The sequence below is a fragment of the Symphodus melops genome, assembly GCF_947650265.1.
Source record: "Symphodus melops genome assembly, chromosome: 11".
In the NCBI taxonomy this organism is placed as follows: Eukaryota; Metazoa; Chordata; class Actinopteri; order Labriformes; family Labridae; genus Symphodus; species Symphodus melops.
The window spans coordinates 21466712-21482058 of NC_136701.1; the positions used below are offsets into that span (position 1 = coordinate 21466712).

The 15347-nt window shown below is 39.7% G+C and overlaps 3 protein-coding genes across 5 annotated transcripts; all 3 read right to left on the minus strand.

Annotated features, from left to right (window-relative positions):
• Window positions 1-2897: 2897 nt before the first annotated feature.
• LOC306831550 (complement C2) lies at window positions 2898-5214 on the minus strand. Of its 3 annotated transcripts, none has more exons than XM_079355708.1 (5): window positions 4809-5214; window positions 4299-4463; window positions 4041-4208; window positions 3758-3958; window positions 2898-3627 (listed from the first exon to the last, which is right to left on the minus strand). In XM_079355708.1, exons 2-5 carry the CDS (start codon window positions 4447-4449, stop codon window positions 3614-3616), a joined length of 534 nt encoding a protein of 177 aa, XP_079211834.1. In that variant the 5' UTR covers window positions 4450-4463; window positions 4809-5214; the 3' UTR covers window positions 2898-3613. The 3 variants fall into 3 exon arrangements, with proteins under 3 accessions (XP_079211834.1, XP_079211833.1, XP_079211832.1); XM_079355707.1 differs by having other exon boundaries at window positions 4654-5214; XM_079355706.1 differs by having other exon boundaries at window positions 4648-5214.
• Window positions 5215-5282: 68 nt separating this feature from the next.
• On the minus strand, window positions 5283-9396 carry hinfp (histone H4 transcription factor). The gene is made up of 9 exons (XM_079355704.1): window positions 8892-9396; window positions 7911-8137; window positions 7609-7720; window positions 7374-7526; window positions 7187-7264; window positions 6703-6823; window positions 6459-6597; window positions 6241-6365; window positions 5283-6142 (listed from the first exon to the last, which is right to left on the minus strand). The coding sequence occupies exons 1-9, from the start codon at window positions 9034-9036 to the stop codon at window positions 5779-5781; spliced, it is 1464 nt and encodes a 487-aa protein (XP_079211830.1). The 5' UTR covers window positions 9037-9396; the 3' UTR covers window positions 5283-5778.
• A 718-nt stretch (window positions 9397-10114) lies between these two features.
• dpagt1 (dolichyl-phosphate (UDP-N-acetylglucosamine) N-acetylglucosaminephosphotransferase 1 (GlcNAc-1-P transferase)) lies at window positions 10115-14842 on the minus strand. Its single transcript, XM_079355894.1, has 9 exons — window positions 14354-14842; window positions 14088-14208; window positions 13787-14000; window positions 12857-13003; window positions 12613-12697; window positions 12333-12521; window positions 12122-12209; window positions 11290-11445; window positions 10115-11195 (listed from the first exon to the last, which is right to left on the minus strand). Exons 1-9 carry the CDS (start codon window positions 14506-14508, stop codon window positions 11130-11132), a joined length of 1221 nt encoding a protein of 406 aa, XP_079212020.1. The 5' UTR covers window positions 14509-14842; the 3' UTR covers window positions 10115-11129.
• Between the last annotated feature and the right edge of the window lie 505 nt (window positions 14843-15347).

Sequence of the window (15347 nt, forward strand, 5' to 3'; positions counted from 1 at the left end):
ATACCTCGATCTATTATTGTACTTTAAAGGTCTAATCCTTTTTGCATAATGTGATATTTTCCTCGACCTTTCTCCCATTCTCTGTAGAATATTACTTTGCATACATAAATTATCTAATGATAGCTGCTGTTCTCATTCATGCCTTCTGAGAGACCACGAGACAGATCATCAATCAACTGACTGATCAAGACGTCACTGTAAAGGTAACAGTGATTCAGTGTTAGCTATGTGCTGACTGTTACATGTGTGAGATCAGAGCAAATACTCATGTTAGTTTTAACATGTGAGTGTGCATATCCACTAAATGCTGCAGTACAGGTGTTCTTTGCTCACACATTAAGGAACAGTAAGACACATAAGTATCAAGCTGCTGTTAAAAGGCCATCTTTGAGAAATCAATGGAAATAACATGAACCAGCTTTTCTTCTTTCATTGTTTTTTTTTTTTACTTTGTGTATGCATCGTACAAAAACTAAATAAACCAGAAAATAAATTGTTGTTAATAAGCAGAGATATTTCCTGTCAGACTGGCTGTTTGGAGTCCAACTAAAGCTCTGCGATAGAGGAAGGGGAACTGCTGGGTGCTCTAGGAAATGCAAAAGGACTTTTTGTTAAAAAAAAATTCTGATTAGATTTTTTTTTTATTGTGTCATGCATAAACAATAAGCTCAAACAGACTCACCATCAGTGAGATAAAGAGACCAGAAACCAAACGTTGACACTCAAAGTACAATCATATTAAAGCTCCTGAGGAGTTTTATGCTGGTAAGGAAAAATAAATGAATACTGATGCCTCTGATATTTTTAAGCAAGCAATGGTTAAAGACTGCTTTTAGGAGTCCTGAAGCACCCTCAGATTTCATCTCAGCACCCTGAAATGTCAGAGGCTGCTCGCCCACCAAATGATTGAAATCTGACAAGTATTAAGTAAATATCTTAATTTTAATTTCTATCTATCATTTTGAATAAAGATTAATTATCCTTAAGGATGTTTTCAGGCTTTAATGAGTTATAACTTATAAATAAGTAAGTCTACTCTAATGATGTAAACATACTTCTTTACTTTAACCTAGGACCCAGCATTTGGCTTGTTCCCTGTAGAGTATGAATGGAGAAGCAGGAAGTGAGCTCAAGAAAACGTACTGGGAGATCCTGTCTGAGAGCTCAGGAGAGAACAGCAGGCCTAGTGTGGGTGAGTGTCCTCCCCAGAGTTGAATGCCGCAGATAAGAGGAAGACTTAGGGAGCTGTAATGAAGCAGGAGAATTGACTGTTCTTTCACTTACTGCCAGATGTCCCTGTGTGAGATGATTCTTAATTTGTATTGTTGTGATGACTCAAGCTGTGTCTGAAAAAAAACATTTAGTGAGATCTTTGCAGCTCCTTCTGAATCAGGAATAAAGTGAATGGATAAATAGTGATATGTTATTGTCCTGTAAACTATCAATGCAAAATATACTCACCAGTGTGTTACTTAAAGAGTCTGAACTGAAAGAATGTGTAAATGAACAAAACCAGAGTTTCTGATCCAAACTTTGAAAGTTTTTAAAACCAGACTTGACTGCTATAAACATAAACACATGATCATATAAAGTATACTATTAACGACTGTACACACCCCTAATAGACTTGGGCCAGAATAGTATAGAAAAGAATAGTATAGACCAGAATGTAAAAGAACTGGTCAGATAAGAGGAGAGCAGAATACAATAGCATAAAACGGAAAGAGGTGTGCAATAGATTGGAATATAACAGAATATAAAGTAAATTTAGAAAAACACACTCACCCTCAGTAACTTTTAGGGGTGCTGAATCTTCAACCAAAAACTCTATCAAAAGCATTTCAGGAAAGCACAACGACTATCTGTTTCTGCAATAAGGAGAGAACAAGGTTGGACGTTTAAGATTTTGATTTGCTGTCCTGAAATACTTTCAATAGAATAGAAAATAAAATAATAAAACTAAATATGAACCAGAGAAGAAAAGAACAGAACAAAATAGACTAGCATACATTAAATAGAATAGTATAATGGAATAGAAGAACATAGAGTAGAATATCATAGAATATGATTTATTAGAAAAGAAAAATAAACAAGTAGAATAGAGTTCAATATAATAGAACAATATAAAAAAATGCTTTACTGTCACTGCAAAGACGTACAACAAACTGGAAGTTTAAACACTCCGAGTTACTCTTCAGGATGTTTATTTTTGTCTTTATTCTGTAATTCCTGCAGAGTGCAAATCAGTGCAGAATGCTTTGACCTGATTTCTGAGAATCAACAGCACCATCTAGCGGCGAACAGGAGCAGTGTCGTTTATCAAACTACAGCAAAACATAATAAAATTAGATAAAAACATCGAACAAAAGTTTGAATAATGACACCATAGCTTTTAGAATTGCTTATAGAAATAAATTGAACATTTCCTATATCTCGTATAACAAGTCACTTGTTATTTCTCCAGGTTTCCTCTTTGAGTTATTTTAAATCTATCATCAAATCTATCAATAAAGTATCTATCTATATCACTTTGGACTTTAAAAATTAGATGGGACATTGGAATCGCATAAAACTCAGCCGACCACATCTAAAAGATAATGAGAAATGTCACATGTAAGGATTTGCACTAACCATTGAAACAGTTTTGTATTCGCCCTCTGTGATTGGCATCGTTTGTCAGTTCAGGGAAATTCAAAATCTGATGAGAAGAGTGACAAATTATTTTCTGCAGTCGTAAAAAAACAAACAAAGGTCGAGTAGAGGCTGTTTACTGCTGCAGCCTGTTTAAGCATCGACTTCAGATAGGCCAACAATTGTTTCTTGTATTCCTTTGAAATACACGAGTCATCAATTCACATTTGAATAATCCATTAGTAAAAAAAAAAATAGTATTGGAATTATCAACAAATACTGGGATTTTATTTTGAACAATAAATCAGATATAAGAAAGCAAATAATGTATTCTATGTGTACAGTTCATCCAGCTGATGAGACTTTCACAACACTTAACGGCGTAACGGCGTCTCAAAACCCAAAGCTCCTCCATCGTAACAAGATTAAGGTTTCATCTCCTTCCAGCACAGATGGACTGAGAGGAGGAGCGACCAAGCACAGCGCTTAATCTCTGGGGTTTCACTTCCCTCTTTGCTGGGTTTTTTAAAAAAAATCTTTATTTCTTCCTTTCTGTTAGAGATGCAAACATGTTACGCAGAGCATGTCAGGTGATCCATGGCAATGCTCCTCTTTGAACAATCGTTCTGACACAGAGAGTTATTAACTCATTTCATTTTTTCTTTCCTTAAATCATTCAGCTCATTTCAAAGTTCTGCCTCATGTATCATTCCCTGCTGAACGATTTGAACCTGAGCCTCTGAAATGTTCTCGTCTTTGTGTAAAATCCAAAAGAGAGAACCCAAGGAGTCATTGCTAGCTGTAGTTGGCCAGAGTGATTCAATTAATGACTTAGAAAATCCAGATTTCTTCCACTGATTTGTCCGCACAGTTGGAGGAAGCAGCAAAACATGTAGTGGCTCTTCAGTGTACAAGCTGTCTGTGTATTTCTTCTTCATTCAGAAATCTCACAGTATACTCAACATGTTGTTTCCTCCATGCGTTAGCCTGCAGATGCTTAAAAATATGAAGAGAAATTTGTTTTTAAAAGACAGTTCATTTAGGTACAAAGCATGATTTCACCACATACCACATTCCCGAGACAGAAAGTTGCAGGGGGGGGGGAATGTGGGGCAAAAATACTCACCACATGATAAAGCGCAGTCACAAATGCAAGGGACACACTGTGCAAAGAAGCGCTTCCAGCCAGTCTGCTTCTTCGTACAGTTGTCTATCCGAGAGCAGCCTTGTTTTGGGGGGCCGAAGTAGCTCTTATTGGTGCAGGTGGAGTTACATGTACTACTTAATTCCTTTTCACTGATTTCAATGCGGCCCTTGGGACACATTCCTTAAGAGAAATAATGTGATAAACATTAACGTTGTATAGTATAATAAGATCTTTGTGTTGTTGTTTGTCAGTGTTAACTCACTGAGGCACATAGGTTTTGGGGTCCAGAGGCCGCTAGCCTGACAGGTCCTGGTTGGATTTCCCAAAAGCATGAAGCCAGAGCGACAGGTGTACCTGACCACAGAGCCCACCCACCAGTCGTTACCGTATAGTACTCCATTATAATCCACATCTGGCCTTCCACAGTTAACTGCCATATAAGGAGAAGGCAAAGGTCAAGACCAAAAGCTCCATGACGGGTTGATCTGACACAGTGACTTCATTGTTGTGCAAGTCTTACCTCTGCACAGGGACTTGTATCCGAGCCAGCAGCAGCTCGAGTCTCCACAAGGATCTCTCCTCAGCTCCTTGTGCCGCCCCTTACAGCCTCCCACACAGATGGGGGCTGTCCCAGTCCAGTAGATGTCATCGAGGAAATCTGGCTGAGGCATCCATTCTGCCACACCTAAAGAACATCATTCTTGGTAGCTTTTCATAGAACACATCACGAACATTGTGCAACAAATAAAACATGCTTAAATTGAAAATGTTTTGAGACCATGATAAAGAAAATGTGTTCTATGAGAATCTGTAACTGCTCCCACAGAGAAAAAAAAATCATTAAAACAATTATTCGTAAGAGGTCTTACCACTACCTTCCACCTCCTTATTCCCTCCAGGCGACTGAGAAATGGCGCTTTGTAAACACCCAAACAGCAGCAGCAGAAACATCTTCACTGTGCCAAACTTCTGTTGCATTCACTTTGTAGGAAAATCTATGAACAGAGTCCCGGCATGTTCTACACATTACCTCTGCAGAGTCAACAGGCAGGACTTCATTAGATGTTGCCCCAGTGACTGCAGGATGAAGAATCAGAGAGCAGGAAGTCACACTAATCCTCCTGTGCTGCCTAATCTTCTACACACAGGTAACGCCACTATGATGTGTGTGTGACGCGGGGACTGGATTCACTCACTGTGGTCTGCAGGGATTTAATCCACGAACATCACCTGAGACATTCAGAGGATCAAGACATGAGCAAAAAACATGAACACAATTAAAACTGGTGACCAAATTGTTAAGTTTACAGATAACAAGTCTGTTTGCCTCCCAAAAGCTGTCAGTTAATTAATGTCTGTTCTAGTATCAAATAGCATCCAGCAGAGGGCGCCATATTTGAGGTACAAATTGTAAACGTCCATAGTGCCGTTTTTCCTTTCTTAGCGACTTATAAATACACAAAATAACAATAAAATACGCCAATAAGACACAAATAAAAACAGATAACGGATAAAAACAAACTTTATTGAAGTTGTAGGTGAATCTTCAAAAAGCAATCAGAGGTAGGCCTTCCTCGCTGGTCTCCACATGTTGGTAAATATTAAACTATCCTTCAAATGTTGTGGCAGATATGTCTCTAAACATAAGACAAACTACCCAGCAGGCAGTGCAGCATTAGTATCCAACTGTCTAAGGGCGTGACGGTATGAGATACAATGACTGAATTGAAAATGTATGTATGGCACACAGGATGTCAACGACTCAACAACAGTAAACAGAGCAAAGTAAAAAAACATGCCTCACCTAATATAGGCTCATAGTCAATGTCTGTCATCACAGAGCACAAATAATTTGATTAAGACTTTTAATTTAAGCGCCTCTCGCTCAGGTAAACATCTGAATTCTGCTCAGCTCTTATAAAGGTTTCAGGGCACAACAGGATCATCATCACGTTGTTCTTCTAGCTGTAAAAACGCACTGTGCTGGATTGTTGGGGAAGTCAAACCACCTGCATTCCTTGCTGCTGAGCAGAATCTTGCATGATGGAGTCCTCCGCTCCGGTGAGAAAATAAAACATCTGCTCCTCAGCACTGGGAGGCTCCTCAGTCCTCTGCTCCTCGCCGCTGTCCGATGGCTCCTCAGTCCTCTGCTCCTCCAGCAGCACTCCTCGTAGTTCTTCCTGTAACTCTGAAGGAGCTCCCCCAAAGTCCCCTTCCTCCATCTCCTGACCCTCGGCCTGCCCGCCGTCCTCGTCGTCCTCAGCTTGCCTGTTCTGTCTTTCCCTCATCAGCTGCTCCGTGAGTTCCACGCTCTCGTAGCGAATCAGCTGCAGCCGAAAGAAGCCGTCCTCGTGCTTCTTGTACCTGACGGAGAAATAAAGAAACCATCAGGGCATGCGACGCCGCCACACTCCTCACATCCCACATAACTGGACTGAATGATTTGTCGATCTTATATGTACCTGAATCTCGGGTGCCCAGAAGGCCATCTGAACTGGTGCTTTTTGTGCAGATGAACGGTGAGGTTGTTACCTCGGGTGAAGCACTGATCACACACATGGCACTTGTAGCAAGGCACGAAATTCCCCTGATCACAGAGAGAGGAAACACTGGGTTTTTTCTTACACTGAAACTGCCTTTTTAGATGAAATCAAAAACGGCCATAGACTGTGTTTGTCACCTCGTGCTCTCTTTTGTGGTGAATCTTCATGGTGATGAGTGTACGAGCGGTGAAGCCACAGGCGGGAACGTCACAGCGGAAAGCCGGCTCGCTGCTGTGGGTGTCCAGGTGTTTACGGAGGTCCACCAGATTCTTGCAGCTGTAGAAGTCACGTTTAAAAAAAAAAAAAAAAAAACAATTATGAGAAAACACTTTTTAAAACACTAATGTTTCTGACATTGCATCAGTTCGGAGTATGCGTTACCTGTATTCGCAGTATTCACAGCTGTACGGTTTCTCGTTGCTATGGCGGAACTTGATATGGTTACGCAGCGCAGAGGGTGACGGACAGGTCATGTCACACAGCGGGCATTTGTAGTGGCTCACTATCCCAACAAGAAAGAGACAAAAGAAGTGATGAGTGGAAATTATCTACAATCATGAAGAGCTGATTTAATTTCCTTTCAAAGCTCACTCATAAAGGCACTAACTCTGATGCTCGAGTCAAGATGAAGAAATCCTCACTTCCAAACACAACAATGTCACAACAGAGCCACAAATATCCCAAAGTTATTCACGGGGTTCTGGAGAGTTGAGACTTTTTAAGTTCATGTGCAGACTCAGTATATCACAGGTTTTATGGGACCAGCGTACCAGTCTTTGAATCTGATTTTAAACAGATATAACATGGAAAACCTACAGGCAAGAAAGGGTTAAAAACATGCAGGTGAATAGAGGGAGGGACTCACCATGAGTTCTCATGTGATCTCTCAGGAGTCTTTCTGTTGCAAAGCGTTTGGAGCAGTGAGAACACTGGAACCTCTGGCCTACAGCACACAAAGCACGAATTACTACATGCAAATGTTTGAACAGAAGGGAACGTATATTATTATTTGTCTTTCTCCTATAATAGGAATTTTTTTGTTTTTGTTTTACCTTCTAAGGCGCTCTGTCGAATAATGTGGTCAAAGAGCTTGGTGTTGTTAGCGTACATGCCCCCACAGCCTGGACATGCCACTATCTTCTCCTGCGTGTGGCTGCGTAGGTGCTCCCGTAGTTTAGGACGCCCTTTAGCGGTGGCTTCACAATCTGTGGAATGACAGGCTCAGTATTTGGACTCAACAACACATGGTTACAAAATAGCAATAAAATGTACTTTTACAATGTGTACCTTTCCATTTGCAGCGTAAGGGGATTTCACTGTCTCCTGCTGGTAGGTCTATGCACAGGCTGTGCATCTCCACATGTCGATAGAACCACTCGGGGTTTTCATATGGTGGTTGCTGTTACAAATATGCATCGAAAAGATGTAGACTAAAACAGCTGCAGAGAGAAGTCTCATTTAAATGCATCCCAGTCCCATCAACGGATATAAACAAAGTACTTCAGCTTCCATACTCAACAGTATGTGAGGAGCAGGTTAAACACACAAAACACTGTCAAGTTATCTTGCCACGCTCCCATCAGCTTTACCTCACAGTCATCCCAGAGACAGATGAAATTGTCGGGGATTTCAGGGACGATGTTACGGTTTTGGTACCCGATGGAACAGGTGCCGATCTTGGGCTGAGCATCGAGTACGTGCTGACCCAGCTGCTTCAGCTTCGTGTGATAACAGTGAAAGAACAGATGTCTTCGTAACTCCTCAGGACCCTCCACAGAGCAGAAACCACAATCTCTCCAAAGGCAGTTTCTCTCCCCTGGTCACAAAAAGAAAAGAGCTACCCATTAGTGGATATCAGCTAGATGTGTGGAGTTTAATCATCTTGCCTTCAGTCTGGTTTTCAGAGTGTCACTAAGTGAAACAGAAGCTCAGTTAAATAATGTTATTGCACTGGGTAAAGGCAGTAAATTGTAATAAATTCCCATACTATGAGGCATGCATTACACTAGCTTAAAGAGCAACTCAAAAGAAAACGTCACATCCCACCAGTTTGTAACCGATGTAAATCCCAGATAGATACTCTTGCACGTTTTCTGGGCATGTAGTGAACTTCATCCATGTGTATTTTTCAGTTTTAACTCTGAGGCTTTTGGTAAGAAGCCCCATGGTAAAGCTCCTGCTGGCCACAAGTGTCCTTTCCTCTGTCACTAAACTTGAAAGAAGATTAATTCAATTTGGGATGGTGATTGAAAAAAAAATATATATAATTCTGTGCCTTCATTTAACTTGTGGTTGGGATAATTGACACATATTTTACACCTTGAAAGACTGAGACTAAACACTGAATTACCAAAAGAATATGAGCTCCTGAGGACTGGCTATTGTATAAAACCTGACTGTGCAAATGTTTATGTGAACATATATATTTTTTAAAACCCTGTACCCTTCATAGCAACAAATAAGGTATGATTAAGTTACAATCAGCTACAGCTCTTATTACAGACATACAAGCCAAATACAGCTATAATATGGACGATAATACAGGTAACTAGAAAATAAAAAAAGATTACCCTCTGCTTCCTCCTGGTCCTCCTCCTTCAGGTGACCCTCCGCGTGCCTGGAGAAGTGATCCACCTGAGTGAATGACTCCTGACACGAGCTCCACTCACACACCAGTTTAAGGGCTTTCTTCCGGATCCGTTTGTTTGGAGGCATTTTTTTAGTGAGGCCGAAAGGTTTTTCACCAAACAAAACTAAACTCACAAATGTCCCCTATCTTTAAACATGGCCTGTCATGTACTGTAACCGTTGCTAGCTAACACCTGCTGCTAAGGTAACCGTCTCCAGGGTCTGTCAAATGCTCACGAGCTCTAAAAAAATGACTCCAGAAACATTTTCTGGAAACACTTTAACAAACGAACAAACGTATTAAACTCCAATAAACTGTCACTAGATTACGAATTGTTATGTAATAAATCGCTGTTCAGAAGAAGTCAAGAAGAAATGTAAACAGTGAAGTCGCGGCTATTCCAGAAAACGCGGGTGGTGTGCGTCTTTAATCGTGTCCACTCAGAAACAAGTACACTTTATATTAGTTCCGGATGTTTTATATTCCACCTCAACACATTTCTGTTGACTTCAGGTTTTTTTTCTGACTTTACTTAAATGCAATTTTGAAGTTGAGTACTTGTGCTTAATCGTATTTATTATGGCTATCTCATTGGTTCCCAAAGTAGGAGTCAGCATGTTTTTACAGTCTGTGGTCTCTCTGGACTCATCTGAACCACTCTGTGGACCCTCAAGGACAGGGGTCACCAGAAGCCCTCCAAAATAAGGATACACAATTAAACAACAATTGTTTTTAACCCATTGTTTTTAAACTATATACCAAAAACTAGATAACTTCCAATAAAACCAAATTATTAGGCCTAAGTAAAATGAAAATGAAACTGTTTAAAAGTACTTAAAATGTAAGTTTACATAAGACAGCAACAATGTTCCTGTGTTAGATGCACACACACACTGTATAGATTTTACGTTTCGTGTTACTATATCAAATAATGGTATGGTTTGTACGTGGTTTTATTCTTTTGTGATGTTCTTTAGTACCACATCAAGGTGATAATTATGAAACATTTCCTTTTGGTACTTTCTCTAGATAAACACTCATTTACCAACAGATATGTTTTCTATCCCAAGACTTTAATTTTGATGCATTCATGTAGTATTCATACTTCTAATTAAGGCTCTGAATACATCTTCAACCACTGAAAATCATAACGCTGGCACACAATTTATATTACAATTTCTCAGCTTTTATTTCTCAATTTAAGTCTCTCATCTCAACAGTAAAGCTTTTCATTTGTCTTCACATTCCTTTACAAAGTAGTCCAGTGCCAGTTAACTTCACATAGATTGGTGTTGAGGAGGAGATAGCATATCAGCCATGAAAATATAGATGTGTATCCAACAATACCAAAAAATGGTATCAACAGTCAGTTCTCAGTATTGTGGCCCAGACAGACTTCATCTATTAAAGAATTTTAGTCACTTTTCAAACCATCATGGGACTAATAATTTCACTTTAATTTTGCTAATTTCTTCTCTAATTTTTCTGTCCCAGACTAACTCCTTAAGATCGTGTTCACTGATAATAACCTCTTTATCATTTCACTGCTCTTCTTCACAATCACCATTGTGTGCGTTTGTTCAGAGGTAAAAAATAAAATAAAAAAAGTATGACAAAGATGATACTAACTTTTCTTCCATGCGGCATGTTTTGATGGCGATGCAAACTGCAGTGCCAGTGGAAACATTTTCTTTAAACCATTTTGATTTCAACAGCAGATCCAAGCAACAGCTCCCTATGGGAATATCTGCCTACATAAATCAGTTATCAAATGGTAACAATTAGGTAGCAGTAAGCTTCTGATTCTGGTTCCCAGAGAAGGATCATAACTCATCTCACCTTGCTGGACTTTCCTGTAAAAAACAAGTATGAAAATATACTTTCAGAGAACAGGGAACGCATTAAAGGCCCAGTCAAAGTTTCCTCTTCGATTTGTTGTAACAGAACCAAACGAATTGCAAACATCTCTGCAGCTGCAGCCTGACCCTTAGTTTGTCATGCTTACATGTGAAAAGGTTATCTTTGTGAAATATAGTTTTAAACTGCATCTCGAGTTTGAGGCAGAAAATTACCAGTGAGGTAATAAAATCAATTAAAAGGCAGATGAAACATAAGCCTTCAAAACAAACAAAATCTTATATTTTCAGTCATGGTTCTCTCCTCGTTCTCTGGGAGACATCTACACGTCGTAGAAGAGACGCACCAGATGATAACGGATCCCAAAAGCCACCACACTGCCCATCACCTGAAAGACACAAGAGCGAGCATCCAGTGAAAAGTTCCATACTTAGTCATCGACTCACTCTGTATTTGACAGAGAGGAAGGTGTTATGAGATACCTGGATGATAAGCATGATGGCTGTGAGGTTTCTCTCATGAGTGGGACCGAGTAATTTCAAAACCAGATTTATTAAAGTCATGTTGTTGCATTCAATAAACTCGTCGTCTCCCTCCTGGGCGCGCCGCACCTCCAGCAGCTTCAATAACTCTGCCACCTGTTGAGGAATAAAAGCAATATTATTGTCAAAGCTGCAGGCTGGAGCCTTTGTCTATCTCATACTGTATGTGTTTATCAACCCAGACAAACCCACAAAATGCATACGTGTTACTGCCTTGATAGCCTTGTTACTGTTGCCTATTTTACACATTTTTGAGCCATTAAAAAAAGGAGAAACAGTAAAATGAACTGAGTGAAGATATTTATACAGCCACATATTTTCAAATTTTCTTGTGTGATACAATTATTAAATCACTGGTGCTGGATATAAATATGTTCCTTTCTCAGTGGGATCAATGTGGTCAGGTGGGACAGAAGTGAAAAGAAGTTGACAGATGAAGCTCAGTGAGGGATTTAACTGACACCAAACGTCAGTGACTAAATACATCAATCCTGCACGGTTTCATGTAGGGGCCTTTTCTTCAGTTAATTGGATATTCTAAGCACCATTATCTGACTGTCTTGTGTTATCTCAAATATTGCAGAGTCATTGTGTTGTGAAGCTATCAATTAACATAGACCAAGAATTGTGTTGTATTGTTCAAACAGTGAAGTTTAAGATGCGCTAAACTGAAGGTATGATCAATGATGGTGCAAGATATGCATCAGATTTACATCAGAACTACACGATGCCAAAAAAGACAAAATGGCGAGGCGATCACTAAAGGCTTTACCTGCAGAATGAGGTGTCCTAATTTCGAAAGGTCCTTTCTTTTGAATTTAGAGTAGCTCATCCACAGTTTGCCTGTCTCTGGATTCAGCCTTTTCATCAGCAGTGACATTTGGAGAGAGACAAAAGGAAGAAAGGCAGCCGCAGAGAGAACATAACTAGCGTGAATGATGAATTAAAAGATATGACAAAAGCTAAACTCCACAGGATCTCACCTGGGGAGCCGATGTCTAGGGCAGGGAACGACGTGAAATAGCTGAGGCAATGAGTAGACAAAGTTAATCACTTGGGGAATAAAGAACAGTAGCATTGTTTTACTGAAGTGACCCAAGATGCCGACAACAGCAAATGTCATCCCGGCAAAGTAGCAGAAAGTGTCTCCCACAAACACAGATGAAGGGTACCTGTGACAAAAACAGGTTGAACATGAGGTTACACCGTCCGCAACAAATACTTTCTCTCAAGCAGCCTCAGTTTTTTTCATGTATGACTCACCAGTTGTGGTAAAAAAGTGCTAATGTCGTGAAGAAGAAAGGTATCATGAAGTAGAGTGAGAAAACGTGGTCGTCGCGGAAATCTCCTGATAAAGGACACAGCACATCAAACCGAGCGTTACTATTCTGACTTCGTTCAGCGGTTTAACAACAAAACAAACACTTCAATATTCAGTAAGACATCAGATCACGCGGTGTGGTGGATGTGATCGGTCATTTTTTAAAGAAACAACAAAAACACTCACCGCCGAGCTCAAGCAGGTTGAAGATGATGATGGAGCCGGAGATGAACAGCGCTTGACCCGATTCGATGCCATTGATGCCTGCGAGGATGTTTATGGCATTTGTGCAGAACACTGCCAGCATTCCCATATAGACGTAGTAGAGGATACCTGCAGACGATCAGAAACGATGAGGAAAAATGTTTGAATGACAGAAGGCAGCAACATTTACATTTCCACATCAAATAACCAATTCCCCAAAAATGTTGATGAATTATTCAATTCCTACCTGATTCAACTTTACAATATGATAAACATTATGATAACAATAAGAAGTGCAGTAAATCACAACTATTAAGGAGTTCATATTTGCTATTACTCACTTTTTTTTAGCCTTTTTCACCTTCATATTGTTCATTACATTTGTGTTTGAACCATCGCCTTACTCAAGCCCTAATCAACCCAAATTGCATTTTTTTTAATCACCAGATTGGCACAAATTAATCTGAGAGGATATTTAGCTTGAGCTTCATCTAACATCATTAAAAAGCCTTTTACAGCAATATCACCAAGGCGGCCTCCACCAAATAGTTATATTTAAATGTTTGCATGCTGAGGGAGAAAACATAGCTCGGTTACAAAAAGAAGAATTTTCCTATTCACTGGAGTAAATTCAGACTTTTGCCAAGTGTGTTTTTTGTGAATATTCATATCACAGTGATGATGAAACTTGAGTTTCCCCTCAGGATCAATAAAGTATCCATCCATCCATCTCTAAATCGTGACAGTTAATGCACAGCCTTAATTTGAACAAACATTTACACAGAAAGTGTTTTTTCAAAATAAAACAACAGCTAAATGTTTTCAATTAAGACTTATATTTTAACTACTTTCCGCCACTATTAGTTGAAATTAGTTTATACACTATATAATAGTTTTCTAATAGTGGCTCACCCAGATCCAAGTGTAGTCCCAGCAGGACTCTGAAGGGCTTGGGAACTACAATGACCGTGTTTCCGAAGTTAGTAAAATAGACCATGAGCAGAGGCAGGGAAGCCATGGTGGGAAGAAGGAGCTTGTGTCTCCACTGCAGGTTCAGGACATCATCAGCAAAGCCCAGGAAGATCATGCAGCAGATGGCCAGAAGTGCTCCGATGAGCTGCACAAACTGATCACACAAAAAACAACAAGACAGATTACAAATCTGGGTTCAAGATTTCACATTCAACACACTGAATCTTGTCGTCAAACCCACCTCATTGTGAGGGAATCCTGTGCACTGATCTCCAACGAAGCAGCTGAGGAAAGGCACTGGGATGAAGCAGAAGAGGATGATGAGGAAGACCGTCCCACTGATCACCCCCTGGGACTCTGGACTGCATAAGAGGGGGGACAGGAAGACAAACAGAGCAGGAATAAGGGCAGGAAAGAGTCACACCAAAGGTACCCTGACCAAAGGTTTTTATCAAACACACATTCATGGATGATATCAGCTGATTGGGAAAAACGGAAATGACTCACACTTCCTTTTTGTTTGTTTTGTTTAGGTCCATCCCGTACAGTCTGGCAGAGATGAAGTGGTCTTTGAAAGCAGGAATGAGTTTTAATGTGGCCATGCAGCCTAATGCAGACATGAGGCAGTTGATCACCAGTGGTAGGATGGGCACAGGTGACATGTTTGCAGGTGTGTCAGGTTTCTGACAGAGCAGACAAATCAATGTTTAGATAATCTGACTTTGCCCCTTTGGGCGGTCGATGAACGAGCTTCCGTTGTCTTCACGTCGGTAAAAAACACGTCATATCGTTATCATAAAACAAAGTGCGTAATCCTTTTTTATGAAGTCAAAGAAGAGTGCGTCCATAAGTCTCTCAGGTAGTCCATCACATGTTTCATTCTGGCGTTATTGTTGTCATTTTCCACAAACTGTGTTAACTACACGTCTGTCAGAGTTCCTCTTCTTCCTTCTTTGATTCGGTTTGATAACTGGCGTGACGTCACATTACCGCCACCTACCGGACAGGAGGGGAAATGCAGTTTCAGACTCTCTTTAATAAACGATACAGTGGTTGAATTAAAAGCTAATTTATGCTTAATGTAATCTATTTGTTACCTTTCACAAAATATCATGTACGATACAATACGATTTTTAAGTCTCATAGTGGTCATTGTAATCTGTAAAGAAATAATCAGCCTTTAAAACAGCTTTATAATATTATTTTATTATTATAGATTTTAAGTGTGCCACTACCAGAAGCAGACATGCGATTTTCTAATAACTATATACTATCAATATGGAAGTAATAAATATTAAGGTAACAATTGAATATTGTATTTAAGTAAATAAGTTCTCCCCAAAAAATGAATAAAATCATACAACCAAAATTTAAAAAGACAAGTGAACCCTGCATGTTGCGTAATCGCTGAAAAATGAGAAAGTTTGATTTGAAAACAAAACAAAACAAAACATAAAACAAACAAAAAACATTTAATTCCAGCTCTTATTCTGAAGGTCCC

What these genes read in the sequence shown, in the direction of transcription:
- LOC306831550 (XM_079355706.1), bottom strand. Translation starts at nt 4,756, where the DNA reads ATGCAACAGAAGTTTGGCACAGTGAAGATGTTTCTGCTGCTGCTGTTT. An exon ending in ATACAAGTCCCTGTGCAGAG is followed by an intron (nt 4,209 to 4,298) that starts GTAAGACTTGCA and finishes CTTATATGGCAG; the next exon opens with TTAACTGTGGAAGGCCAGAT. An exon ending in CCCAAAACCTATGTGCCTCA is followed by an intron (nt 3,959 to 4,040) that starts GTGAGTTAACAC and finishes ATTTCTCTTAAG; the next exon opens with GAATGTGTCCCAAGGGCCGC.
- hinfp (XM_079355704.1), bottom strand. Translation starts at nt 9,036, where the DNA reads ATGCCTCCAAACAAACGGATCCGGAAGAAAGCCCTTAAACTGGTGTGT. An exon ending in GGACCAGGAGGAAGCAGAGG is followed by an intron (nt 8,138 to 8,891) that starts GTAATCTTTTTT and finishes TTTTGTGACCAG; the next exon opens with GGGAGAGAAACTGCCTTTGG. An exon ending in TCTGGGCACCCGAGATTCAG is followed by an intron (nt 6,143 to 6,240) that starts GTACATATAAGA and finishes TTTCTCCGTCAG; the next exon opens with GTACAAGAAGCACGAGGACG.
- dpagt1 (XM_079355894.1), bottom strand. Translation starts at nt 14,508, where the DNA reads ATGTCACCTGTGCCCATCCTACCACTGGTGATCAACTGCCTCATGTCT. An exon ending in GGGACTACACTTGGATCTGG is followed by an intron (nt 13,004 to 13,786) that starts GTGAGCCACTAT and finishes GATCGTCTGCAG; the next exon opens with GTATCCTCTACTACGTCTAT. An exon ending in CCTAGACATCGGCTCCCCAG is followed by an intron (nt 12,210 to 12,332) that starts GTGAGATCCTGT and finishes GCTGATGAAAAG; the next exon opens with GCTGAATCCAGAGACAGGCA.